The sequence below is a fragment of the Alternaria burnsii genome (genome assembly GCF_013036055.1).
Source record: "Alternaria burnsii strain CBS107.38 chromosome Unknown 728, whole genome shotgun sequence".
Taxonomy (NCBI): Eukaryota; Fungi; Ascomycota; class Dothideomycetes; order Pleosporales; family Pleosporaceae; genus Alternaria; species Alternaria burnsii.
Window position 1 is genome coordinate 77,046 of NW_024066122.1, and position 24,155 is coordinate 101,200.

The 24,155-nt window shown below is 51.5% G+C and overlaps 11 protein-coding genes across 11 annotated transcripts; 6 read left to right on the forward strand and 5 right to left on the reverse strand.

Moving 5' to 3' along the window:
• Positions 1 to 484: 484 nt before the first annotated feature.
• Positions 485 to 1,557, forward strand: GT037_009383 (uncharacterized protein; the record flags this gene model as incomplete). Its single annotated transcript, XM_038934430.1, has 2 exons — positions 485 to 625; positions 676 to 1,557. 2 exons carry the CDS (start codon positions 485 to 487, stop codon positions 1,555 to 1,557), a joined length of 1,023 nt encoding a protein of 340 aa, XP_038782705.1.
• Positions 1,558 to 2,072: 515 nt separating this feature from the next.
• On the reverse strand, positions 2,073 to 2,811 carry GT037_009384 (duf-domain-containing protein; the record flags this gene model as incomplete). Its single annotated transcript, XM_038934431.1, has 2 exons — positions 2,073 to 2,502; positions 2,576 to 2,811. The coding sequence occupies 2 exons, from the start codon at positions 2,809 to 2,811 to the stop codon at positions 2,073 to 2,075; spliced, it is 666 nt and encodes a 221-aa protein (XP_038782706.1).
• Positions 2,812 to 3,712: 901 nt separating this feature from the next.
• GT037_009385 (uncharacterized protein) lies at positions 3,713 to 5,054 on the forward strand (the record flags this gene model as incomplete). Its single annotated transcript, XM_038934432.1, has 3 exons — positions 3,713 to 3,796; positions 3,847 to 4,411; positions 4,522 to 5,054. The coding sequence occupies 3 exons, from the start codon at positions 3,713 to 3,715 to the stop codon at positions 5,052 to 5,054; spliced, it is 1,182 nt and encodes a 393-aa protein (XP_038782707.1).
• A 342-nt stretch (positions 5,055 to 5,396) lies between these two features.
• Positions 5,397 to 5,814, reverse strand: GT037_009386 (uncharacterized protein; the record flags this gene model as incomplete). The annotated part of the gene is made up of 2 exons (XM_038934433.1): positions 5,397 to 5,456; positions 5,506 to 5,814. 2 exons carry the CDS (start codon positions 5,812 to 5,814, stop codon positions 5,397 to 5,399), a joined length of 369 nt encoding a protein of 122 aa, XP_038782708.1.
• Positions 5,815 to 6,975: 1,161 nt separating this feature from the next.
• GT037_009387 (3-oxoacyl-(acyl-carrier-protein) reductase) lies at positions 6,976 to 7,975 on the forward strand (the record flags this gene model as incomplete). Its single annotated transcript, XM_038934434.1, has 3 exons — positions 6,976 to 7,006; positions 7,060 to 7,495; positions 7,546 to 7,975. The coding sequence occupies 3 exons, from the start codon at positions 6,976 to 6,978 to the stop codon at positions 7,973 to 7,975; spliced, it is 897 nt and encodes a 298-aa protein (XP_038782709.1).
• A 331-nt stretch (positions 7,976 to 8,306) lies between these two features.
• GT037_009388 (uncharacterized protein) lies at positions 8,307 to 10,083 on the reverse strand (the record flags this gene model as incomplete). The annotated part of the gene is made up of 2 exons (XM_038934435.1): positions 8,307 to 8,714; positions 8,773 to 10,083. 2 exons carry the CDS (start codon positions 10,081 to 10,083, stop codon positions 8,307 to 8,309), a joined length of 1,719 nt encoding a protein of 572 aa, XP_038782710.1.
• A 734-nt stretch (positions 10,084 to 10,817) lies between these two features.
• Positions 10,818 to 12,360, forward strand: GT037_009389 (uncharacterized protein; the record flags this gene model as incomplete). Its single annotated transcript, XM_038934436.1, has 2 exons — positions 10,818 to 12,156; positions 12,206 to 12,360. 2 exons carry the CDS (start codon positions 10,818 to 10,820, stop codon positions 12,358 to 12,360), a joined length of 1,494 nt encoding a protein of 497 aa, XP_038782711.1.
• A 1,008-nt stretch (positions 12,361 to 13,368) lies between these two features.
• Positions 13,369 to 15,084, reverse strand: GT037_009390 (nadp-specific glutamate dehydrogenase; the record flags this gene model as incomplete). The annotated part of the gene is made up of 4 exons (XM_038934437.1): positions 13,369 to 14,294; positions 14,512 to 14,622; positions 14,678 to 14,953; positions 15,051 to 15,084. The coding sequence occupies 4 exons, from the start codon at positions 15,082 to 15,084 to the stop codon at positions 13,369 to 13,371; spliced, it is 1,347 nt and encodes a 448-aa protein (XP_038782712.1).
• A 942-nt stretch (positions 15,085 to 16,026) lies between these two features.
• GT037_009391 (aldo keto reductase) lies at positions 16,027 to 17,373 on the reverse strand (the record flags this gene model as incomplete). The annotated part of the gene is made up of 7 exons (XM_038934438.1): positions 16,027 to 16,052; positions 16,138 to 16,427; positions 16,480 to 16,553; positions 16,739 to 17,066; positions 17,126 to 17,139; positions 17,192 to 17,284; positions 17,335 to 17,373. The coding sequence occupies 7 exons, from the start codon at positions 17,371 to 17,373 to the stop codon at positions 16,027 to 16,029; spliced, it is 864 nt and encodes a 287-aa protein (XP_038782713.1).
• Positions 17,374 to 18,916: 1,543 nt separating this feature from the next.
• GT037_009392 (uncharacterized protein) lies at positions 18,917 to 19,669 on the forward strand (the record flags this gene model as incomplete). The annotated part of the gene is made up of 1 exon (XM_038934439.1): positions 18,917 to 19,669. The coding sequence occupies one exon, from the start codon at positions 18,917 to 18,919 to the stop codon at positions 19,667 to 19,669; it is 753 nt and encodes a 250-aa protein (XP_038782714.1).
• Positions 19,670 to 20,240: 571 nt separating this feature from the next.
• Positions 20,241 to 23,722, forward strand: GT037_009393 (med5-domain-containing protein; the record flags this gene model as incomplete). Its single annotated transcript, XM_038934440.1, has 7 exons — positions 20,241 to 20,853; positions 20,947 to 21,212; positions 21,258 to 21,320; positions 21,368 to 21,877; positions 21,929 to 22,100; positions 22,147 to 22,509; positions 22,563 to 23,722. 7 exons carry the CDS (start codon positions 20,241 to 20,243, stop codon positions 23,720 to 23,722), a joined length of 3,147 nt encoding a protein of 1,048 aa, XP_038782715.1.
• Between the last annotated feature and the right edge of the window lie 433 nt (positions 23,723 to 24,155).

A 24,155-nucleotide genomic window follows, 5' to 3' on the forward strand; every position in this document is an offset into this window, starting at 1 on the left:
GATGATTGACTGGGCCGCTCTGGTTCTGCACATCCCGCCGGATCTAGCGGGGAGCGTTTCACATGCGCCGGTAGTACTGGCGCGACTACCGTTACTGGAGTCATTTGGGCCACTCGTAGGTGAGGCGACGAGACTACCCAGCGCGAGGGGCCTTATTTTAGCTATTGTAAGGTTCGCGACAATGACAGGTCACGCTAGCGGCGAGTTTTGTCCTGAGGTTTCCTCCTTCACTTCGGATTTTGCTTCTCATCCTTCATCTTCAGTCTCTATTGTTCGTTATTATTGCCGTTGTTGAAGGCGTGCTGCCTTGACGGCGTGGGACACTCCCTCTACTTTATCTTCGTAAACTTAACTTCTTCAATCCATACACTCTCTTTCTCCATCCTACGCTTGACGCGCTTCTCTTGACTGCTGGACAGACCAACTGCATCTTTCTACAAATCCGAGCTCTTCAACATCCTACGATTCTCTCTGCACAATCGAAATGGCGCTCCTTTCAGCCGAACATCTGGCTGGTCCAGGCTACATTATCCTTAACGTCTTGCGAGGTCTGAACATTATTGCCCTCGCTTCAGTGGTCGCTAGCAGCGTAGTCATGCTGGTGAAGACGTTCATCATCTCCAAGGTACATTCAAGAGCCGGCTCCAGAGATTCGCAGAAGCTTACATATAGCAGTTTTTCTTCTTCGACGCTACAAGCCATGTCATTACTGCGATTGCTGGAATATTCTTCATCGTCTCAGAATGCTCATTGTTCCGCAACTTCTACGCCCGCAACTGGCCGCTGCTCAGTCCATCTCATGGCTTTGTCACTTTGGGTTGTGCGATGATGGTAGTCGGACTCAACATGCTCGGTAACATGAACAAGGAGGCCACGAGCCAGAAGTCGCTCACTCTGCCTTTCTGGCGCCTGCTTGTTGCTTCGGGTATCCTAGCCATTGTCATTGGCTTCTTCAACGTCGTCGCCAGTTTCGTCTTCCGCGATAAGTCCCGAAGGATCACTGCTCGCATGGTACGCTCGAGAGGAGCCATGACGCTTCACGAGGACATCGAGACCCAATCTCAGTACGATCCCAAACACAAGGCCTTCACTATCAGCACCCACCACACTGGAAGCACCTCCTCTCGCACCAACGTCCACGGCGGCACACCACCCATGCGAATGGGTACCCCACCAGTTGACTGTGGCTCACCTCAAGTCGCTTCTCCTAACAAAGAAGACCCCAACCGCCTCTCCCAATTCGACTTCAGCCCCCTCCGCGCTTTCCGAACAGCTCGCCAATCCTTCCTACCCTCCTACCACAGTCAGTCCCCTGCTAAACCCAGCTTCTTCTCGCATCGCCCATCAAGCTCCATCTACTCGCGTACCACATCCGGCGAGCCGGCCAGGAAGAAGTTCTGGCAGCGACAGCGCGAGGAGCAAGAGGAAGAGACGGCACGCATGCCTGAGATTAGTTACCCTTTGAACGTCAACCCACAATTTGCACACCTTGTCAAGCCAAACCTTGCGCATCACCCTAGCGTGAGGAGGCCTGAGGCAGACTATGACAAGATCTAGATGGACCTGTCGAGCCATGGGGGTGAGCAGAGCAGTTGACGGCGGAGTACGATTACTATGATACCACTTTCTTTTTCCTTGTCTGTTGCATCAGCATATTGCTACATACGGCATTGGCGTTTACACATTGGGACCACAATCATATACGCTCCAGAGTGACTAAATCTGTCGAGCGAGCTGTCCTTCACTGGAAGCGCTACTTTCTTTTCGGTTTTCTTTTTCCTACTGTTACTACATATACACCTTTAGCAATGTCTAGTGTTGCCATCTATGACTTGGTTCTCATTGCCTTGTGGTGGCGTGTGATGCGCGTATATACTTACATATGTTACACAGCGATAAGATCGGCTGAATCTTCTTCACTTGCTGCCCTGCCGAAGTCTCTGCTAATGGCTAGAAGATGCTGAGCCGCCAGCTCTTACTTCCATGATCTCTCGAGTATTCTCATACTTTCCAGACCAGTCCTGCCACTCTCCTCAAAACAGCCACAACATTTCTTTAATCCATCTACCGCCCTATTCCTCCACAGCGATGGCCTGGAACGGATCAATAGCATTTCCCTCCGGATCATAAAGCTCCATCTTCGTTCCATCTTCCATGGTCAAACTATACTCCTGCGTATAGTACAACCCACCCCGGCCCCTCCTCCTACACCTGAGCTTAACCTCTCCCGCCCTCTTTGTCCCCTTGACCCAGAAGCTAACATCAATGCGCCCATGAAGCTGGTTGATTTCGCCCTTGATCCAAGGATATTTACTCGCAAAGTAGATCTCGTCGCCGAGTTGTTCGCGGACCATGGGGTTTGTGCGCAGCGCGTAAAGGGTTGCGGTTACGACGGAGGATTCTTGCTTTTGGTAGTTGAAGAAGGCGAAGAGGGAGATTGTCATGGCGATTATGAAGATGGGGAGGGTTTTTAGGACTTGCGGGGAGATTAAAGGTGGTACTCTAGAGGTTGTTGTTAGTATGTTCACATCGAGATGGCAGGCAGGTTCGTGGCAGAAGGTTTGAGCGGACGTACGGTGGTAATGCGCGGTTTGGTCGGCGCTCCAGTAGTACCTCGCCATCTTTGGGTGGGGGGATGAGATTTTCGGGCGACCACACACTGGTGGGTGTTTTCCAGGGCACGACGGGTTTTATGTCGTTTTGTGATGGTGTGGTTGATGCGCGGCGGAAAGGTGCTATGCGGCGGAGACTTTGGTAACTTGCTTGCGGCCGCGCTCGGAGTAATGCCGGAGAGAGCCGTGGAGGAGGCATTGTGTTGTTGTGGAATCGCGATTCGGTGGGTTTGGAGATGGGTGTATGAGATCAGTCGACACGCCGGTGGTGATGTTTGCATGGTTTGCATATCGGCGCTAGCGGGGTTGGTTCGGCGGGACTTGCTTCACCTCACTTCAACTTCATCTCCATCACCATATTCGGTAACATATGTTAGTCTATGCACTGAATTGCGGTAGATGACATGTTCTGGCTTGTCGAGCCCTTCATCCAATGAACTTTCCAACTAGACTTCTGCGCATACGAACGTGTCAATCACGAGCCTTCCGATAGTCTGATCATTCAATCACAAAGATGTTCGTTTTCTACGCTGAAGTACTCATGAGAGGAGTTTGCAGCTTTTAATTCGTTGTATTATTCACCCAAAAACGTTGTGAATGTCTTTGGGGTTAGGTTTCAGTTGCTGGATCTTCAGACATATCAGTTGCCTCATAGACTGAAAATCAGGTGAGATGTATACTGATTCGCTGTTGTGCTGCCTGTTGCCGAATTTCAAGTAATGTCATATCCGAGGGGAACCCGTAAGTATGCCGATCGAGCCTTTCTCGTTGCCGTCTTCTCTCAAGCTCTTCTGAAAAAAAAATGTTATTCCAATCTGTATACGTCTCCATTATATGGTCCATAGATCATTTGACTATTGTTCAATCGGCGAGGGAACACACGGCAGCCTCTGGATTACTTTTCCATCCATCATATTGTTGTTTGCTCTCTCAGCTGAGCAGTGCGGGCGTCGCTGCCCTCTGCTTCAACCAGTCACACGAGAGCGCGTCACTAGCGGCAACGCCAATTGTTGCCCTTTCCGCATACGGTGTTTGTATACACTTTAAATTCAATCCATTTCTCTTTCAGATACAATTATTGCACCGGAAAGTCGCCCACCATGCCAGGATTGACTGTCCGCAGAGGACAAGCTGTATCGCTGGTTCAAGATCAAGATATCGTGCTCACAACCGAGCCTGGTTTGGTATGCCACTTCCACCTGCGTGTTTCATCGACTAATAACATTACTTGCAGTCCGATTTGACCATCACTATCATCGGCGCCGTTGGGGACGATGGCGTCAAGCACGTTACGGATCTACTTGTCGCCTCAGACATCTGCAAAAAGTCACCCTATTTGAGGGCGCTTCTTGACGGTAGCGACGACAAGTCGGAGCTAATCTTTGGCGGAGATGCCACATCCAAACACGATGTGGAAAACAAAGAGGCTGCCATAGTATGGCTTGCGAATCTTCACGAGCTTCCAGAGCAGCGTTTAGACGAATTGCGTCTCTTTGACGTTTCACTCATAGGCGTCTGGGAAGTCATTGAGCTGTGGGACTCCCACCATGACGGCGACATCAAGGAACAGTTAGGTGATTGGTTCAACAAGTGGTATGAGAGGAACATGGTCAAGGCCAACTTGACTGTGCCGATTGCTCAAGCTCTTGCATACCCATGCTACATGTTCAACCATGCTATCGGCTATGCACGTGTCACCAAATACCTCGCCTACGAGCACATCGGACACGTCAAGGAGCGCCCACCCAAGGGTTTCAAGGGTCCTAAGCACCTTCATATTAACGAGCGGATGTTCATCGGTAAGTCCTTCTCATCTTTCGATCCTGGTTTCTCTCTTGTTCATCGTCCCTCTTCCATTTTTAAAAAAGGCATAAGCCGGGAAACGTTGAATACCAATATCAACGAATAGGTCCTTTGAATCATGCCCGTGGAGGTCTGCGTAACTCCCTACACAAGTCACTGTACTCCCGCGTTGGTAGGATCCTTCGCTCTGATTCTTCGCTATGTTCCTGCTGGGACGCTACGATCGGTCGCTACCAGCTTGCCCTCACCAAGTGCGATGCGTGGCCAGTCGACGACGTCCTCAACTACTCCAGCATCGGCCAAGTCGTGCGTCGCCTCAAGGCCTTCGATTACGCGTATACTCCAAAATGCAATCGCTGCCGTAGCATCGACTGGGAGACCATCGTTCTCAAGGCTATTTCTAACACACTTGGATACTTCAACGGCATGTGCCTTGACTGTATGCATCGCAGCAAGCCTCGTGGAGACAGCTTGGACGAGGAGTATGAGACGCACAATCAGCCTGTGGGAGGTCGCTGGGACACGCAGTGCCGCATCAAGCATGGACAGCCTACGTGGTATATCTCATGGCTTGGCAGCCCGGACATGCGCGAGAAGATTCTCCGCGGTCCTGACGGCTACCGCGCACCTGAGGAGTGAGTGTCTCAAGACGGACAGGTACAGCAGAGCATCCAAACGACAACTTGTTGACTTGCCTATCTGGATCTGCTCGGATGAGACTTATGGGGTAGTTGGGAGAAAGACTATGCAGCCTCTTTGGCATGTATCAAGCCGAGTGGGTAGTCCTTACTGTACCTAACGATCACAGAATACAATGTGCAGTATTTAGTGCATTGAAATCAAATTCAGGAGGACAATATGAACTTCATGTGATTCATTAAATACTAAACGCTCACAACATCGGGTATCTCCAGGCCTATCGTACACTTATCGTAGCGCTAATAACAAAGGAAACGGTCTCATTACTCCAGTCCAATATGCTTAGTACACACGGCGGGCGTTCCGGCCGTCAGTGCCATGCATGCGGCGAGTGCCAGCAGCCTATGTATTGTTAGTAAAGCACAGTGTATTATGAATGACAGTTGCTTACCTTGAGACCGGGTCTGCGCGTCAAAGAACCCCGTAGCTTCATCAACGCTCCACTGACTTTGTCACCCATAGTGGCATGGCGCTTATGGTGATGGACGGGAGCGGCAGTAGTAGCGTGACCGTGATGACCACCAGTGCGAGTCGTCCTGGTGGTTGTAGTAGTGGTAACGGTGGTGCCGCCTGTGCGCTTAGTGTGTGTACGACGGTTTCCACCAAGAAGGCGGGTCTTGAGGGAAGGGCGCGCTGCACGTGTAGTGCGTGGTGAGGTGCGCACGGCAGTGCGGGGAGCGTGGCGGCGGGCGAGAGGCATGATTGCTTAAGTTGGTTTTGGTAGGATTAGGTTGATTGAGGTATTGATGAGTTGGTTGTAGGGTTGAATGTTCTGAGGATCGATTGCTTGTGATTGATAGTTGGTGTTGATATGTGAATTCACAAAGCGTGCTATAGCTTCCATCTTATACTTCAAGGCACAATGCCTAGTCCTTTCGATCTGATCCTCTCCAAGTCCCTGAAATCAAGTTCTACCTTGCCCAGCACCCTGTATAGGGCTGCGATCGACTATCTAACGTCATGCAGGGACCCGTGCAAGATTGTACCCTGACGCATGAGTCGTGGCGCATGACGTGCCCTAACATTCTCTAACGGCTTTGGTGTGGCTCACTCAATGTAAGAGCGAGTTACGATGGCCGTTGGTGCTAGGGTCTTAGGATCGAAGTGAAAGGGCGAGGCTGGATGCGGTCATAGCGCGTTGTGTCTGGACCCTGATTTTAGCGCAGGGATACGTCATACCTCTGAATAGCTTGATGAGCGTCATCGCAGGATTGTGAGGATTGCAACAACAGCGCCAAGGGGCTGGTGGAGATGAAATCTGACGAGAATGGAATGCTGAATTCATTAACATTGGTTCTGGCCCTTCCGAACGATGTGAAGTTGGTGGAGGTGTTGTAGGTCTGATCAACTCGATGACGTCGCGACCGAGAAGCTTGGTGGGGTTGCTACAGAAGTTGCCCCGAGTAACTTTCGTAAGTAATCCGAGATGTAGCCTCAATCTTCGTCTCAGCTCAAGCTGCTTGTACACTCAAAAGGATATATGTGTCGATCGCAAGGCCGTGCGAAAGAGCGTGTTGAGGCTACGGGTAAGGCTGAAGCGACGTTAGCCGTTCCCACCAGTTCGTGCCAGCATCGATACATCGACCGATGCTATTCTATCGTCGATGGATAACTTAGCACCGCATTCTCTGATGTTCCGCCTAACTCTCCTACCACACCGGGCTCCACTCTCGCACATGAGCGTGCCGTGACAGCCTTGTGATGTCACAAGAAATCATGAACGTCAATAAAAGTTCCACCTCGAGCCACGATGGCCAGGACAACTTCACCAACTCTACCTTAAACCACACAATTGTGCTCAATCTCTCTGTCTTACAAACTCTTTACTGATCCCGAGATACCCGTACAACAATCACGCATCATGTCTTCTAGCAAGGGCCAGTTCGAGCAGGGTAAATACACACCAAGTTTCTTTCCATGTGTTCCTGCTAATCCAATGTGACAGGCTTCCAGCCCGATGTTCAGCATCAGAAGGCCCCCGGTCTCGAGTCCAAGCTCGACCCTCTCCCCAAGGTCGATGAGCTTCCCACACCCGAGGGGGGTGCTGAGAAGTACAAGGCTGCTGGCAAGCTCAAGGGTAAGCGCGCCATCATCACCGGTGGAGACTCCGGTATTGGTCGCTCGATCGCTGTTCTCTTCGCCATGGAGGGCGCCGACAGCTTCATCGCCTACCTCCCCGAAGAGGAGCAGGACGCACAAGATACCAAGAAGATGGTTGAGGAGAAGGGACAGAAGTGCTATACTCTCGCACTCAACCTGAAAGAGAAGGCGAACTGCCAGAAGGTCATCGATGAGGCCGTCAAGCAGATGGGTGGCATTGACATCCTGGTCAACAACCACGCTTACCAGATGATGGTAAACGACATCTCCGACCTGTCTGAGTACGTATCAACCCCTTGCTTCATCTAAGAAATTTTCTGACAACACATAGGGAGCAATGGCTGCACACATTCGACACCAACATCCACCCCTTCTTCTACCTTTCGAAATACGCTCTACCACACATGAAGCGCGGCGCAACTATCATCAACAACGCCTCCATCAACGCCTACGTCGGTCGTCCAGATCTTCTCGACTACACCTCAACCAAGGGCGCCATTGTTGCTTTTACCCGAGGTCTATCAAACCAGTACGTCGGACGAGGTATCCGCGTAAACGCTGTCGCCCCGGGTCCTGTCTGGACACCTCTCATCCCTGCCACCATGAACGACGATGCCATCAAGCAGTTCACCGCTCCTATCGGCAGACCGTCGCAACCTAGCGAGATTGCTACTTGCTTCGTCTTCCTGGCTAGCAACGACAGCAGCTCTATTAGCGGTCAGACTATCCACGCCAACGGCGGTACTATCGTCAACGGTTAAGCATTTGCTTCCCTGACTTGTTACGGACAATGTATCTCACGACTTCATGAGCATGTAAAATATAGTCAATGAATGAATTTTAATACTGAACTTCTCCTTCCCATATGTTAAGCATTCGTAGCGTTGCCAGATGCCTCCGCAGGTTAGTTGAACTTGACTACATTACTTAGAAAGATTGAATGAATCAATCTCAAGTCATGTCACGCGTATTCATCGCGCTTTACATATTGGTCTATGCCATATGACATGTTCATTTCCCATGCGCCAATGCTTGTAACAACCTATAAACCCCATTACCTAGCTATAGTACAGTATACCCACTTAAGAGATTTTAGTGGTGTGCAGTCCCATCCTGACGCGGAGTTGGGCCCTCCTTCATCTTCTTCATAATGTTGCTCAATTTTGAGCCTCCACCACTTCTTCCTCCTCCTTCAATTTGTGATCCAGAAACTGGTGGCCCCTGGTACGCCGTCTTTCCTGGCACCGCAGATGGTCCTATACTTGGCTGAGAAGGAGGCGGCGGTGCAGCTCCGATTACAGGTGCTTGTTGTTGCTGGTGCTGCACTGGTGTTTGGTCTGCCATATGCGGCTGCTGTTGTTGGTTTGCGTATTGGCGGGCGCGCGCTGTTTCGATTTCCGATCGGCCTTTGTCGATTACGGCTTGGTTTTTTGCGTGGGCGGCGGGGTTGCGACGGTCGAATGTGTCGTTGAATGTTCCGCGGAGGGTTTCTCCCGCGCCCTGAAGTATGGTGTTAGTATGTCTTTGTGTGAGTGGCTAAGCGGTTTGAAGGACTTACGTGGATACCTGCTGCTGCCGCTTTGAGGTTTGCCATTGTGCTCTGCTTGTTCAAATCATGACCGGCTCGGTATGGGACCGGACGGTTTGGGTCGTTGTTTGGGTTGGAATTGATGCCAGACTGTAGGCTAGGGGGTATACTCGACGGCTGCTGGCTAGGCATGGGCGGCGGCATACCAGATTGCTGTTGCTGGTGCGCGGGTAGCTGGGGAATACTTGATCGCCGTTGTTGCTGTTGTCCCGGTACTGGAGGTACAGGCGGTACGCCTGCCTGCTGTTGCTGTGGTGGCATACCGTCAACAGGCACTTGTCGTGGAACTCCTTGAGGCGGTGCTCTCGCGGGATATGAGAAGTTCGCACGATTAGGACTGCTAGGAGCAACTGGACTGACAACATCATCCATCGGGTTTGGCCGCTGAACACCAGGCGATACCGAGTCCAGCTCTACTCTATGCCGAATGTTGTTCTTCGCGGGAATGGGTGGAGACGAAGAACCCTCGATGTTGGAGACCTGCGGAGACAGTCTGTTGCCTTGCTGGTTGTTGTTCATGGGTACTGGGGGGGTAATGTTCTGGGGTATGGCAGATTGTGCTGATAGGCCTGGCCCTTGATGGTAGTGGTTGTCGGGCTGAGGAGGTGCCGGCTGCGGTGGGCTGGGACCAGAAGTGTGCACGCTTTGTGCAGAGCCGGTACCACTGTTCCGGGGCTGCTCTACGGTGGTAGAACCGCCTGGGCCGGTCGTAGTGGTTGTTGTCGTGGTCGTGGTCGTTGTGACTGTGACGATGTTCCCAGTGCCGGCATCGCGGTACGTCTCCCTGCCCACATCCTCATGGCTTGAACGACTTTGGAGTGTTTGTTGAGTCTGTTGTGGAGGAGCAAGGGTATTGTGGTTCTGTGCGTTTTGTGGTGTAATCTGAGCGGGAGGTGCTTGATTGTTCGTGGCAGGTGGGTGGTGGTACTGTTCACCGGAGACGGGACGAGCTTGGTTCGCGAAGCTTGGATCTGCGCTGCTGCGCTCGCTACTGAAATATGCCGAGTCGGCATCCCTACGGGCCTTTTCCTTTTCTTCTTCCTTGTGAGTGTGGTTCAGACTATCCTTCGATGCCTTCTCTTTGGAAGAGAACGGATTGGACATGCGCCATTTTGATCGCTTTTCCTTCTCGGCGGACGTCATGTTCTCGGAGCCAGACATAGGTTGCGAGGAGTTAGGTGCTGGTTGACCACTCAAACCTCCCGTCATCTGCTCAAGCTCTTGTCGTTCGCGACTCTTTCGCTTTTGAAGTTTGGCAGGCTGTCGGAACCCGTCATCCATTGCCAGCGGTATACCCAGATTCGGTTTGAGGAACGGACCCAGATACGAAGCACACGCGGAGAATTGGTCCGAAGAACTATGATCGGAGCTTTTGGCCTTGGAATAAGAAAATATTGAAGAGATCCCAATCAATATGTGAGTATGTCTAGAGATGCACCATATCAGTAGCGGGGAAGCCTTTGTATCGAGGACGAAACCCGAAGCAAGGCTTCTCTGCCCGCTGAAGACCCCATGATATCATACCGTAGTTCTGTGGCGCAGGGTAGGTGTGGCACCCAATGAGGGATAGCCATCGCGCGGCGATCAGTGGAGGGACGGCTGACAGGCATGGATGTTGACGCTCAATGATGGAGGGAACCCTGCCAGCGAGCTATCCAAGTTTTCGGTCTGCGCTATGCTTTGCGAAGCTAGGCCATCCGGACCAATCTGGGACGTGTGAGGATTTGACATTTATTAGTACACAGCAGAAGCATTCAATCGACACTTGCTCATATTCTGAGATATACCGCTTCTTCATAGTGAAAGGTGTACGAGCAGTCTTGAGGTGCTGCCCCCCGCACTCAGCCTTGAGCTCAGCCGCTCGGCTTAGCTCGAGGTAGTTAGTGGGGCTGAACATTATAATCTCATCATAGCCACCAAGTTTCGAAAAGTATCTCAACACTCTTGTGGCCATGATTCAACGCTTCTCCTATCCTTGAAAATCATATGACTATATAACTACAAGCAGTTCAGTCATGGCAGAGATAATAGGTCTGGTCGCCAGCGTCGTGCAATTGGCCGATGCAGGTCTGAAATTATCATCTGCGCTGTACCAATATGCTGATGGAGTGGCTACTGCCGATCGAAGAATTAAGAATATCGCGAACGAAGTCAAACTTACAAGCTTCGTTATTCAAGAGCTGGGGGTCATTTTTGAACAAAACAAGACGGCAAACCTGATTTCGGGAAATGCAATTATAACGGCGAAGGAAACGATCAAAGAGTGCGATACGGTGTTCACAGAGATCAAGGTGATAGTCGACAAGACCAAGTCAGGAAAGATGGGTCGATTTATGTTACCTTTCCGGGATAACAAGATCGAACTCCTACGAAGTCAGATCGACAAACTTAAGAGTACATTGCAGCTGTTGATGCAGGTACTGATATTTGCCCAGCAAGTTTCGTCAAACAAGCTCAGCTACGAGGCCGAAGCAGAACAACGAAAAGAGATCATACAATTGAGGAGGATTGCGAAAGAAGCAGCCGAAAAATACGAGAAGTCGCGGAGAAGCTTCAGTATCAGCGATGATGGTACTGCTGTGAATGATGACGAACGGTCCCTACAAGAAGGTGATGGATTTGTGTCGCCTTCTGATCTTTTCAAGGCTGCTTCATCCATCAGCTCCACGATCAATCCTGAAACACTTGCGACATGTGTAAACCATGTTCGAAACCTCTTGGTAGATATTGAGACATTGCAGCTTGCCCTGGCCAGGGAAGTAGACGGAGATGATCATTCAGATCATCATCAGAAGGCTATTGGGTCTTACTTTATCGCTCGCTCCCATCTCGACAGTGTTCTGCTTGGCAAGTCTAAAGCCAAATTCACTAGCACACAAACCCAGCAAATCACCAGCGAAACGAGTGCCAAAAGCGCTGCATCAGAGCTGCAGCGAAAGTTGATGCCTGATGCAGCACACGAGAAGTTACCCTACAGGCATACCAATACCGCTTCGTATGCTGCGATAGTAGCAAAAGACACAGAACGAGTGTCCCGGCCAGAATGTTCACCTGAAGAAGTACTAAAGATAAGAGAGCAACGCCTTCAGAAGTTAGCCCAAGATGAGGTTCGGCAACGAGAGTGGACTGTTTCCTCTGCAAGAGACGCCCAATCACCTAAGCGGCTTTCACTTTCGTCGGTCCAGCCATCGCAGTCGACCCGCGATGGCTCTCGTTCACCTTCCAAGTACTATCTTATAGAAGAGCGTCGCCCATCTGCATCTAGTACGGGCCCTCTTCAAAACGGCCTGGTTCCCAGAAGACGGAAAAAATCACAACAGAAGCTAAAATTGGGCGACTTCCTTGGAGATCAATGTAAGTTCATGAAGATCCTATACTGCAACAATCCCCTGATACAGTATAGCATTCGGACCCTGGGCAGACGAGATGGAAGACGGACCTGGAAAAGTCCGAACAGAAAGAGGAGGACATTTTGGCTCCAGTAGAGGTAATTCTGAACCATCCAAGGTTGACGAGGTAGATGATTTATTGAGGGAATGGACTACCGTGCTCGGATGAATGTTTAGTAGTTGGTATCGCAACAGTTCGACGCTTGTTGACGAAAGATGTTACCTACTAAAAACACGCTCCGATTATTAAACTAAAATACTCTGAACACTTTGACAAGGAACTATAATGGACTGTCTCATCTAAGCAGCGTCCGATATCGACTTTGTCGGACCGTCGCACACTCCCAACCCTACATTTCCCGACATCGCCATCCCCCTCCGATATCGAAAGCCCAAGCCAGCCCAGGCAATCCGTCCGCGCAAAACATCTTTTCCGCGCCTGTTTTCCGAACTCGGCAGCTCACCACGGCTGCTGTGCGACGCGACACTTTCGCGCCCGGCCAGATTGCGCCGTGGCCGAGCGGAACGCGTTACTAGTTGTCTAGACATCACCGTACCACGCATCCGCCCACGTCTCGGCCTTGTGTGACAAGAAAATTTCACGTCATGTCTCGCGCGTGGGCGGGCCTAGCCAGGACCGGTAATGAGCTATGCTATCTTCTGCATTTGGGCTTTTTTGCTTCTTTCTCTGGTGGGGTCGGGATTTTTACGATTCTGTTTTGGCGGGGCATGGCAAGAAGCAGGGGTATGGGGCGCGTGGAGAGGCAGACAGGCAAGCCAAACGCCACATTTTTGTGCTGCGAAGTTGAATCGCTTTTTCCATGGGGCTTTGTTGACGTGATGAACCTTTGACTCGCGATCATGCTTGTGCTTCGAAGATGATGACCCATCTTGGAGTCATGCCACAGCTGGCAAGTGCGCCTGAAAGTTCATCGGGTACAAGTCCCGGTCTTGGCTGGGAAAGAGCTTATGCAAATACAGTGTATTGGAAAGGCGCGCTTATAAAGTAAGCATCAGGCTCACAGAATGAGAGAGTAGATGATAAAGTGTATCATGATCATATTCATGCAAGGTATCTATGTACAAATGGAAGCATCCAGCTTCCGAACGCCAAGTCCAATGAGAAGGTATCGTAAGGTATCATATACAAAAGGCAGCCCGCTTAGCAGCGACCCATTCACCACCAGTCACCCTGGTCGTGCATGGCAGCAGCGACCTTGCGGAAACCGGCGACGTTAGCACCACCAACGAGGGATGGGAACTCGCCCTCGGCAGGAGTGAAGTACTCCTTGGCGGTACCCAGACAGTTCTCGAAGCAGTCCTTCATGATGCCCTTGAGCTTCTCGTCAACCTCCTCGGCAGTCCATGACAGACGCTGAGAGTTCTGGGCCATCTCAAGACCAGAGACGGCGACACCACCAGCGTTGGCGGCCTTTCCGGGTGCGTACCAGATGGCCTCACCCTTCTTCTCGCGACGGTGAGCCTCGAAGACCTCAATGGCCTCCTGTGTGCAACCCATGTTGGAACCCTCAGCGATGAATTTGGCGCCAGACTCAATAAGAGCCTTGGCCTCGTCCTCGGAGACTTCGTTCTGGGTCGCCGAAGGAAGAGCAACGTCAACCTTCTTGACCTCCTTCCATGGGCGGGCACCCTCAATGTACTTGAAGTTGTGGTTCTCCAGGGCAGTAAGAGCCTTGCGCTCCAGCTTGAGGGCGGCGATCTGGTTGATGACCTCGGGAGTGAAGCCCTTGTCGTCTTCGGCGATCAAAGCACCCTTGCTGTCACTGAGGGAGATGACGGTTGCACCAAGCTCGATGAGCTTGAGAGCAGCGTACTGAGCGACGTTTCCGGAACCAGAGAGGGCGACGCGCTTGCCCTTGAAGGACTCCTTTCCTCCAGACGCGTAGTTGATCATGTGCTCAACGTAGTATACGAGACCGTAACCGGTGGCCTCGGGACGGATCAGGGAACCTCCCCATGAGCCGCCCTTGCCAGTGAGGACACCCTCCCAGCGGTTGCGCTCCGCTCGGTATGCGCCAAAGAGGTAACCGATCTCGCGACCACCAACGCCGATGTCGCCCGCAGGTACGTCTGTGTCGGCACCTGTAGTTTACGTAAGTGAAATGTTCCTAGTGGAGAAGCACGAAAGGAGCGCGAACGTCGCCGGCGGGGCAGTGCCAGACAGACGGAAAGATAGGGCAACATGAACGCGCCAGATCTCGTTGGTCTGCTGTCGGAAGAGTATGCGAACCCGTTGAAGGGTGCATGCCCCACTGAGGCTGGAAGTGACGCGCAGGTACGCGCTAGGGTCAAGACCTACCGATGTGCTTGTTGAGCTCCCTCATGAAGGCAACGCAGAACTTCCGGATCTCGTTGTCGGACTTGCCCTTGGGGTCGAAGTCGCATCCTCCCTTGCCACCGCCCATGTTGACTGTTTGTGTATGTTAGCTTGATGTTGTTATGCGATTGGCTCGGGTATGACGTACGGCCGGTGAGAGCATTCTTGAAGATCTGCTCAAAACCCAAGAACTTGAGGATGGATAGGTTGACGGTAGGGTGGAAGCGGAGACCGCCCTTGTAGGGGCCGAGAGCAGAGTTGAATTGCACGCGGTATCCCTTCTGGACCTGGCACTCGCCCTTGTCGTTCTCCCAGACAACGCGGAACTGGATGATGCGCTCGGGGACGGAGACGACCTCGAGAGCCTTCTTGTATTCGGGGTTCTTGGAGAAGAGGGAGGAGGCCTCGAGGGTGGAGACGAGCTCTATGGAATGTTAGATAGAGTCGCAAATAGTAGAAAGCATAGAGTCAAAGTAGTGACTCGATGATTCCGCAGAGACATGACGCATGTGGAAACGCACCCTTCCTGGCTTGCTCAAACTCAGGCTCAGACATTGTGATTTGGTGTATTGTATTGGTGACTGGTGGAAGAAGTAGAGTGACAGAAACCGACACAGTTGAAGGGTCAAAGGTTGATGGAGAGAAGGCACAGGAGAGACAGTCTGGTATATATAATTACAGTTGACGGAAGCTAAATAGTTCGCCTGGGCTCGCGGTGACGGTACGGGAGAAAGTCGCACTCGATTTGAGTACGTCACAGAGGCCGGAAGATTGGGGTCATGGACCCTTCTCAGTGGTCAATGGGCTCTACTGCACGCCATGTTGATGCAAACCATGGTGTGCACTTTTTCTACTGATAAGGATCTGGCCAATGGGCGGGCGAGGACAAGTATCGCGGGGTGTTTGCACGTGAAGTAGCGGGGGCTCCGGCCACCTCAGGCTCGTGGCGGCCGTGTAATTGTCGAGGGTCAAACCATGGGAGGCGACGTGAAGCCGACGTCGGCGGGCGAGCTTGTTACGTTGAACATTCGCTAGTGTCTTGTCAGGGTAAAGGCAAAAGGCAGAGAGAGTGGGAGAAGCCGGGATGTGGGCAGGCGCTTTGGCCAAACAAGATTGTCTTGGCGATGCGGCGGCCTCCGCGGGTATGCATCTTTTGACTTGTTGCAGCGGAGATGCCGCAGCAGCACTGCCTCGTACATGCAATGTCAGTTTGACAACCTCACACTTCTACACAATACGGAGGTATCCTCGATGCGACGTTGCACAGCCTCGTTAACTGTCGACGCGCCCTCCGGCATCAAGCAGATGCATCTGTTGCAGTCTTTAAGCTGCAAGATGACGGCTAAAGACTCCCAAGTGGTAGCATGATGAGGTTTGCATAATCATGCATCGAATATACGCATAGAATATCACATTGGTTTTTTTAACCGTGAAGAGAGCGATGCTCCCACCTTTCATAAGCTGGCACCCCCACGCGCGGATTCTCCGCCTCCACACTCAATCGCAATCGGTAGGATCCCAATCTGGAGAAGAATTTGCTTGTCAGTAAAGGCAGCGGGATGAGGGTGTTCATGTGACTGTGTATACCAGACAGCTCAAGGAACTTACCGGTCACCAGATACTCGTCCAATCCGTCCATCGTCTCCATATCGCCATCCTCGATTTCGAAGCCTCCAACCTCCGAGTTCTCGATGATTCGCTCCTTCTTCACACTCTTAGGCAGCGGCACGTAGCCGTGTTGCAAACTCCAGCGGACCAACAGTTGGCCCGGAGTGCAATTGTATTTCTTGGACAGGGATACAATTTTGGGGTGCTTCATCCGCAAGGCTCGGGCGAGGGGCGCGTATGCCTCTACAACAATGTTATGCTGCTGGCAAAAGGAAGTAATATCCTTCCGTCTAGTGTCCAGAATCAGTATAGTCATACATATAGTTCACACAGGGAGCTCACGTGTTGAACGGGTGAACCTCGATCTGATTAACCGCTGGAGGTATCGTAGGATTCGAGTCCAATAATTCTTGCAGCTAGACTGTTGTCAGTGATTGACTTCGGCGACGTTGGAAGTCTTGTGACAGCCACGGCTAGACTACAAATCCAATAAGGGGACTACAACGACTTTCCTATCCTGGGTATTCGTTCGCACTAAATGTAGGATACGGGGCTACCCGAGACAACTAAAGCAAAATGACGGGAACCAGGGTCTACTTACATGTTTGACTCCATAATTGGAGACGCCCCCAATCTTGACTTCGCCGTCGTGAATTGCGTCCTCCACCGCTCGCCAGCTATCAAGACGCGCTTGCTTGCCTCCATATGGAGAATGTAGCAAGAACAGGTCGATGTAGCCAAGACCTGCTTCCTTGACTGATCTCTTGATAGCTTTGCGGGCCGTCTCGTATGCGGAATTGGATGCCAACTTGGAAGTAAAGTGGATATCTTCGCGTTTGAGAGAGTCTGTGTTTGCATCACTTGAGAGAAAGTCCGAGATGGCTTTCCCGGTCTCTTTCTCGTTATGGTACATCTGAGCTGAGTCGACTCTGAGTATACGTCATCTATCAGCTGCCGTACAAAGGTTGTGTCCTGTGATGCTACTCACGCTCGGTAGCCAGCCTACAGTTGTGAGCATGGTGTTTACTGATCATCAGGAACAGCCGAAACATACCTCCAACGCCCATCGGACGGCTTGATAAGTCTCTTTCCCGGATGTCAAATAGACGCCGAGATGAATCGTTGGCATTGATAAGCCATCAGGAAGCTGCCAAAGTTAGACACGGGCGGCCAATTGTACAACGATCGTCAACGCACCTTAGTCCGCGACGCCAATGAGAAGGAGGATTGTGCCATGTTCACTGCTGGGGCTATGTTGTGCATAAACCAAAGTAGATGTGCGATGCTGCGAGAGGCAAGCCACGATAGCGGCAGAGGTAAATGGATATCCTCGGCGAAATGGTTACATCATGGCTCGCTTGCGACCGGGGTCTTCACTTTATTGTGGGTGCGTCACGATCACGACTTGGAGATCTCAGATGCAGCGACTATGGCTGTGCAGCGACCCTGGTCAACTGCACCTGCAGTAAAGATGGCGTTACACATGCAAAAGCAAAAAGGTGATATGTGTGTGAGCAACCTATAGCGCCCGCCAACTGTGTCGTGAGGGCGGTGCGTGCCGATTGGGGCGCGTTCCTCTAACCTTTGCACCATGCGACTAGCTCTCGCCGCGATAGACCCGAGTGCCCAGTGCCCGGTCGTACAGTGTCTCGTTAACTCGTATGGCAGCCTCACCGAGGGCTTGAAGGCTTGAATGATCGGCGAGGAACGGTTCTTCTTCAGCCTGATGCGCTGCCGTGATACTGGAAGGGACAGGCAGCGCATTGGTGGGCGCCCTTTTATTGTGGCTCTCGGACACACGAACATCCGTTTTACATCCCATGGCTGTGGATCCCCTACCACGATTGACGAGATCTATAGCCAGGGCGTTTGAAGGCGCCTGTCATTCTAGTCATTCTAGCCAACTTGAATGATGACAAAAAGGATCCAACCCACTCAGAGAGGCTCAGAAGCGAATCTGGCTCGACGCGCCTGGATCTCGGCGTGTCCGTCGATGTATGCCAACTGTCTGGGGTCGCGAAAGGAACATCATTGCGCAGCAAAATCTACAAGGAACGTTAAAAAGGGGGGCAGCGTTCGGCTGAAGCGCACGCAAGCAACCAACGACAGCACAGGCTGCGCAGTCTTAACGACACTTGGTTTACACAGTTTTTGAATAGACCGACTTTGGGGCCGTCGACCAGCCGCCAACCCGCGAACTGCGAAGCCACCATGTCCGTCCCCACCAGGCTTTATGCCGCCGCTAATTGGCTCGGCAGCCTGAATCTACTTGTGAAGGATCAGAGGAGCCCGCGTGGCTCGACTTGATCACCACCGGGATTATTCTCAAATCGAGTCCATCTCACGGAGGCTTCAATAATTCCTCGCAAGGTTAGCAGGGCGGCGTCGACCGAAGCCACACCATATAAGCAAGTTCGAAGCCTCATCATCTGTATACTCAACCTCTTGCATGTATAAAGCATCTTATCGCGCCCGCTATACATGCTGCCATAAGCCCAAGCAACAAACATATTGCAGCAGCCTTAAACTAGCCGCCCACTGGGTCGTTTCGTCATTGATCCTACTTCTCGTCACAACCTGTCAGAAACCTGAGACCCTGGCCTCCTTGGGCTTCCTTAGCTAAACCCGACATTTTGCACCGGCACGTTTATTTGACATTGGTTGCACCCAGCTCGGTAAGTTGCGAGCTGCGAGTACACAAACTGGTGTTCTTCTCCAACCAGCCAACCAGCAGTGCTGACTTTTGCCGTTCCTGCAGTAGCCCCTACTGCCCTCCATCATGGCGAATTTACCCGGATTCACCACCAACTTTCCGGCGGGATACCCAACCTTTCAGACAGGGCGTGGTGGAACTTTTGCGCGCGGTAGCACCTCTTCAGGAGGCTCACCATCTGTCCCAAACGCCTCTTCCGAGCCGCACTTCGACATCTTCGACTGGCACCCGGCGTATCAGAGCTGCCAGCGCTACTTCCTCGACCATGCTCAACACGATAACGGCGTACAGGCCGTTTGCGCCCTCATCAACATCCGCCTGCCATTCCAATGGACACAAAATCCCCTCATGAACGCATCAGGGCCGCTGCCGCACTCGTCGGGCGCTGCTGCTTACAATTTGCCTTGGCCCCGCCAGGGTCCTGTCACCAATTCGCGAGGCCAGCCGGCCCCGGCATGGGTGTCCCTTGTGCCCTTCATTCGACGTCTCGTCATCACAGGAATGGACAGTCCAGGAATCATGCACGGCTTTTTCGGCGAGGACTGGAGGAAGGGAGTCGGCCCAATGCACGAGTGTGAGCGTCGCAACTACCTCTTTGCAGCCAAGAGTGTGGGTTGGGCCAAGGTCAAATGCCAGTACGACATGTCGCCGCACGAGTCGGTGCCCTTCCTGAAGCCACTGCAGGAGGTTCAGCTGGCCGAGATTGAGGGGGCCGAGAAGACGTGGAGTCAGTGGCTAGCCATGGAGGACTGGATGGTGGGCCCACGCGCACCGGATGCGGACGACCAGCCACAGGATGCTCGTCGCCGTCCATCTTGAAGTTTGGCTTGGAGTATGGCGTTGTTTAGTGCACGATAGTGCTCGATGGTCGTCAAGCATCATGGTCGTGATCCGCGTCGCACCAAGACGTGCGTAGGTTTTTTTTGGATTCGCGAGAGCTAGGGTGAGCGGTCAGTGTTCAGCGATCAGCACTATGCGCCACCAGTACGCAGTGGTTGTACATGTTTCACAACATGAGCAAAACGTTTTTCATTGTAATGTAAACTGTTTTCGATACCATCAATGTTATGTTACTATGTTAGTCCCGACGATCTGTGTCCCTTCCACATTCATCTCCTTGCGCATTCAACTCGAATACAATTTCTTATTCGTGGCTGATAGTACTAAAGGTCCGACGAGTGATTTTCTTCTGCTGGCAATACACGTGGAAAAAGTTCCAAGGTTCCAAAGTTCTGTGCGGCCCGCATCCGTGGATCGTGCCTGCCAAGAAGCTTCGGCCAGCCTCAGCTACCTACGATTGCCTTTGTTCCTCGCCAGAACACACCTCATATTCTTTTTCTTTTCAACAACCGGCCCAACCTTCGGGGCGTATTCTTAAAGCACATGGATCATGGAGTCCATGATTAAGGAATGGTCAGTCTTTTTGGATAAGTGCCTCGAGCGGCGTATCCAACCTGATTTGTTCGCTGCAGCCGTCGCGCAGCTCCACGCGAAGTCTCCACTGCCCGGCCGGAAGCTTGCTGCACTGGTGCTTCGACCACGCGTCGCAGGTTCCAACAACATCGATCCACGTTCTATTGTCTTTCTTGAGCAGCTACTGTCTTTGAAGAAGGTCGACGCCTCTGACGTCCTGACGCTGACGTTCCTGTACTCCAAGGATCGCCTTCCAGTCAAGACAGGCGACGAGAAACCAACCAAGGAGGCGCAATGGGACAATCCACCAGAACTCGAGGAAATTGTCTTTCATCGCTTACACAAGGCTTTTGCTGCAGAAGAGCGGCCTGTCAACAATACTGAAGGCCTGCGCACACTTATTGTCTTGATAAGATGGATGCAGGCAATGGTGACCTCGCATACGAACGATAGCATGATCCAGGCTATGGCTGGTATTCAGCAGCCTCAACAGCACTCTATTAATGTTCGGGAAGGTCTTGCAATGCTTGTGATTGGCGTAGTAGAAAACTCAAAGATCCTGCGGATACTGAATAATCCCAAAGGCAAAGGTAAGCGGCTCTCTTACTTTCGTAAAATCTTCCTATGCAAAGCTCAAAACGACTCTTTCGATCCTTGGTGACTGCACCACTCACATAATTCAGATATACGCAAGAGTTTCATTCAATCGTTCTCTTCGTTCATCCCATTTCTCTCCAACAACTCGGGCGGATCGCATCAATCGTTACAACTAGCCGAAAGATTGGAACTTTCACAGAAACGGCATGATTTCTACGAGAAGCTTCCTAACGTCAACGGTGAGGAGAATGGGAACGCAGGTCTTGAGGTCGCTGCCCTTCAGCTCGATGCTGTAATGGAGCTCCCACAAGTGAACACGCGAGCCGGTCTCTACATCTTCTTGAATGCATTGGTAAGTCATACAGATGTCGAGCTAGTCTATTGCTAAAAGTTCAAGCTTGTCGCACGTCCTCTAACCGATGACTTCATCATTATCAATCATCTTCACTCACGATACAAGGTAAGGTGGTGGTCTCTCATTCCGGCAGAGATGCTGACTCGTCACAGTTGGAAGCGCAGAACATGGCCACAGACTTGATCACCGCTGCTTTTGATGTTCTTGCCAACGCCATGTATCGCAGTGAACCGCCACAAACCATGTTCTACCCGAAATCTTTCCTAATCAATAAGGTGCCATTACTCCTGGCACAGCTAACCGGATCGATATTCCCCATGACAGTCGAGATGTGCATCACTCAAGCACTCAGTCATGTGGACCCCCACGCATTTCCATCATTCTCGCAAGGGTTCGATGATATCATGGGAAGCAATAACAACTCACTCTCCGATGTCAGGCAAGACTTCCTCAACGCCTGTGCGCTTCATGCTCTCATCCCGACGGGTACCGTAGAGCGGTTGCTTGGTGAAGCCCCCATGCAGGGCCCACCTTCGAAGAGATACGAGAGGAAAGAATTGCTAAACCAGTGCAAGTCAAACTTTGACAAAGTCAGCACATTCATCGACGAACTTGAGAGCCTGGACGGAAATGCGGGTGCCATAGTCGCTGCTGTTACAGATGTACGACTTGATTGCATGGCTTCCAAGAGAGACTTGCTGACATGAATACAGTTTATAGCACACCTCTGTGAAACTCAGACGACTATGTACTTGAAGCAATTATCCTCGTTACTCTTCAAGAAACCGCAGGCAATGGACGTAATGCTCCAATTCACCTCACCAGCGAGCATTCTGCGACCTCTATGCCAATTTCTTGACGACTGGCACTATGATAGTGATCAAGGTGAGTTCTCAACGATACTAGTGTTGTATTCCGCTGACATATATAGGCGAATACCAACCAGTATACGACGAATTCGGTGCGATACTGGTCCTCGTCATGGCATTCATACACCGCTATGATTTTACGTACCACGACATCGGTATCGGTCATGATACGTTCATCGCCAAACTTTTGAAACGTGGTCATCATAGCATGCTGCCCGACCAACTGAGCGAAGAGCAAGGCAAGCATCTTGGTAACTGGCTAAAAGGACTCTACGACGCCGATAAGGAAGGGCTTAGCAACGAAGTCTTTGCATCTTGCCGTCCTCAAGATTTCTACCTCATAGTTCCCACATTATTCAGGCAGACAGTCGTGGCATGCTCGACTGGAGTTCTGTCATTTGAGTCGGTCAAAGGTGGTTTAGAATGTAAGCTCATCCTGATACCTTTCGTTAAACTTAGCATTACTGACCCGTCCCAGATCTCGGAGAGACATTCTTATTGCCATCCTTGATAGAGGGTCTTACCTGGATGGCCTCATACGCGCTCCTCCAAACGCACAACGATCTCGATGCAATGATCCGTATATTCAACGAAGTCATACTAACGACTCCCTCCTCTGGCGACGCACAGGCTATGCATTCGACTATAATAGCTATGGTTTCTAGTCGCCTGGAAAAGTGCTTCCGCACGCTACAGCGACGTGAGCCGAACCGAACGACACTCGAGCCTTTTATCCAGGCGATCAAAGTTCACGCATACTACGAACGTTCCGTGTACGCTAGCTTGAAAGAGGTAGATCAGTGGACGAATGCGCCGAACAGCACTCTCAACTCATCCATACGGCACACCATACAGCAACTGTCACAGTGGGCTTCGACCTCGTCGTTACAGCCAAATCCACCTGGCTACACACACCGCCAGATCTATGCATCGCTCAAGATGCTGGGTGCGACGAGAACACTGCGCGCAGTCGTAGATGAAGTAAAGGCACAGACAGATGCTGGCAACGGTGCGGCTGCACTAGATATCGGCGTGTCCATCATCTGTGCTCCCACTGTCGAGGATAGTCCCATCACAGTTGACTGGGTAGGAAGCTCGATACCAGCGCCGCCCCAACAGCGAAATCACATGAATCTCCGCGAAATGCTCAAGCAAGAATTCGAAAGCGCTGCAAATCTGGTTGCGACAGATCCCCTAACGGCGGAGACAATAGTACGCCTGCACCGCCGCGTAGAAGCACACTTTGCCTCTCTTGGTGAAGCTGGACTCCAAGCACCGCCTATCAACATCCCAAGTGTCAATATCGCAGATATGCAATCGCAATCCATATCTGACGATCTCAACCGAGCTATCGATGATGCGGCCGCTGCAACAGTTGTTGACGACATCTCCAACATGGACAACAAAGCGCTGCAGCGCAGTATGGACGAACTTACGGGTGCTGAAGGCCTGGATCTGTCAAGCATCGGTATGGGTAACGGCGATGCGGGAGCGGGTGACATGAGCACGGATCTGGGTAATCTACCCGATCTGAATCTGGGCGACATGGGTAGTATGGGCATGGATATGGACATGAACATGGATATGGGTGGAGGTGGAGGTGACGATGACTGGGGGTTGGATTTCGATAACATGTAGCAGATGTTGTATGAAGGAGAGTTGCTTGGATAAGCGTTTGGATCGGACTTGACTGTTTGGGCATCGAGTCTAGAGACTACCAGTACGGCATCTTTGGAGTTGTTCTTTGAATAGATTATGTTACCACCGGAAGTAAAAACAGACTCGGTATGATTATTGTGCCAAATGTCCCGAGGTAACAAACAATAATTCGGAAACGGCATGAAGTAAGATGGATGGAGCGGGGTGTACCTGCATAGCTCCGGAAGCTCTCGCCCCACCTCTACCCCAACGTAGTCCGTCAGTACACAGTGTAAATAACTTTGATGACGTCTCATACCAATTCACAAACTACAGTTTTCTCACAGACTCTTTATAATCCCGTGTGTCTTATTCTCGACGAGGACCCGTTGACAGTATTCTAAATCTACCCCACACTACCACACCAAGTAGC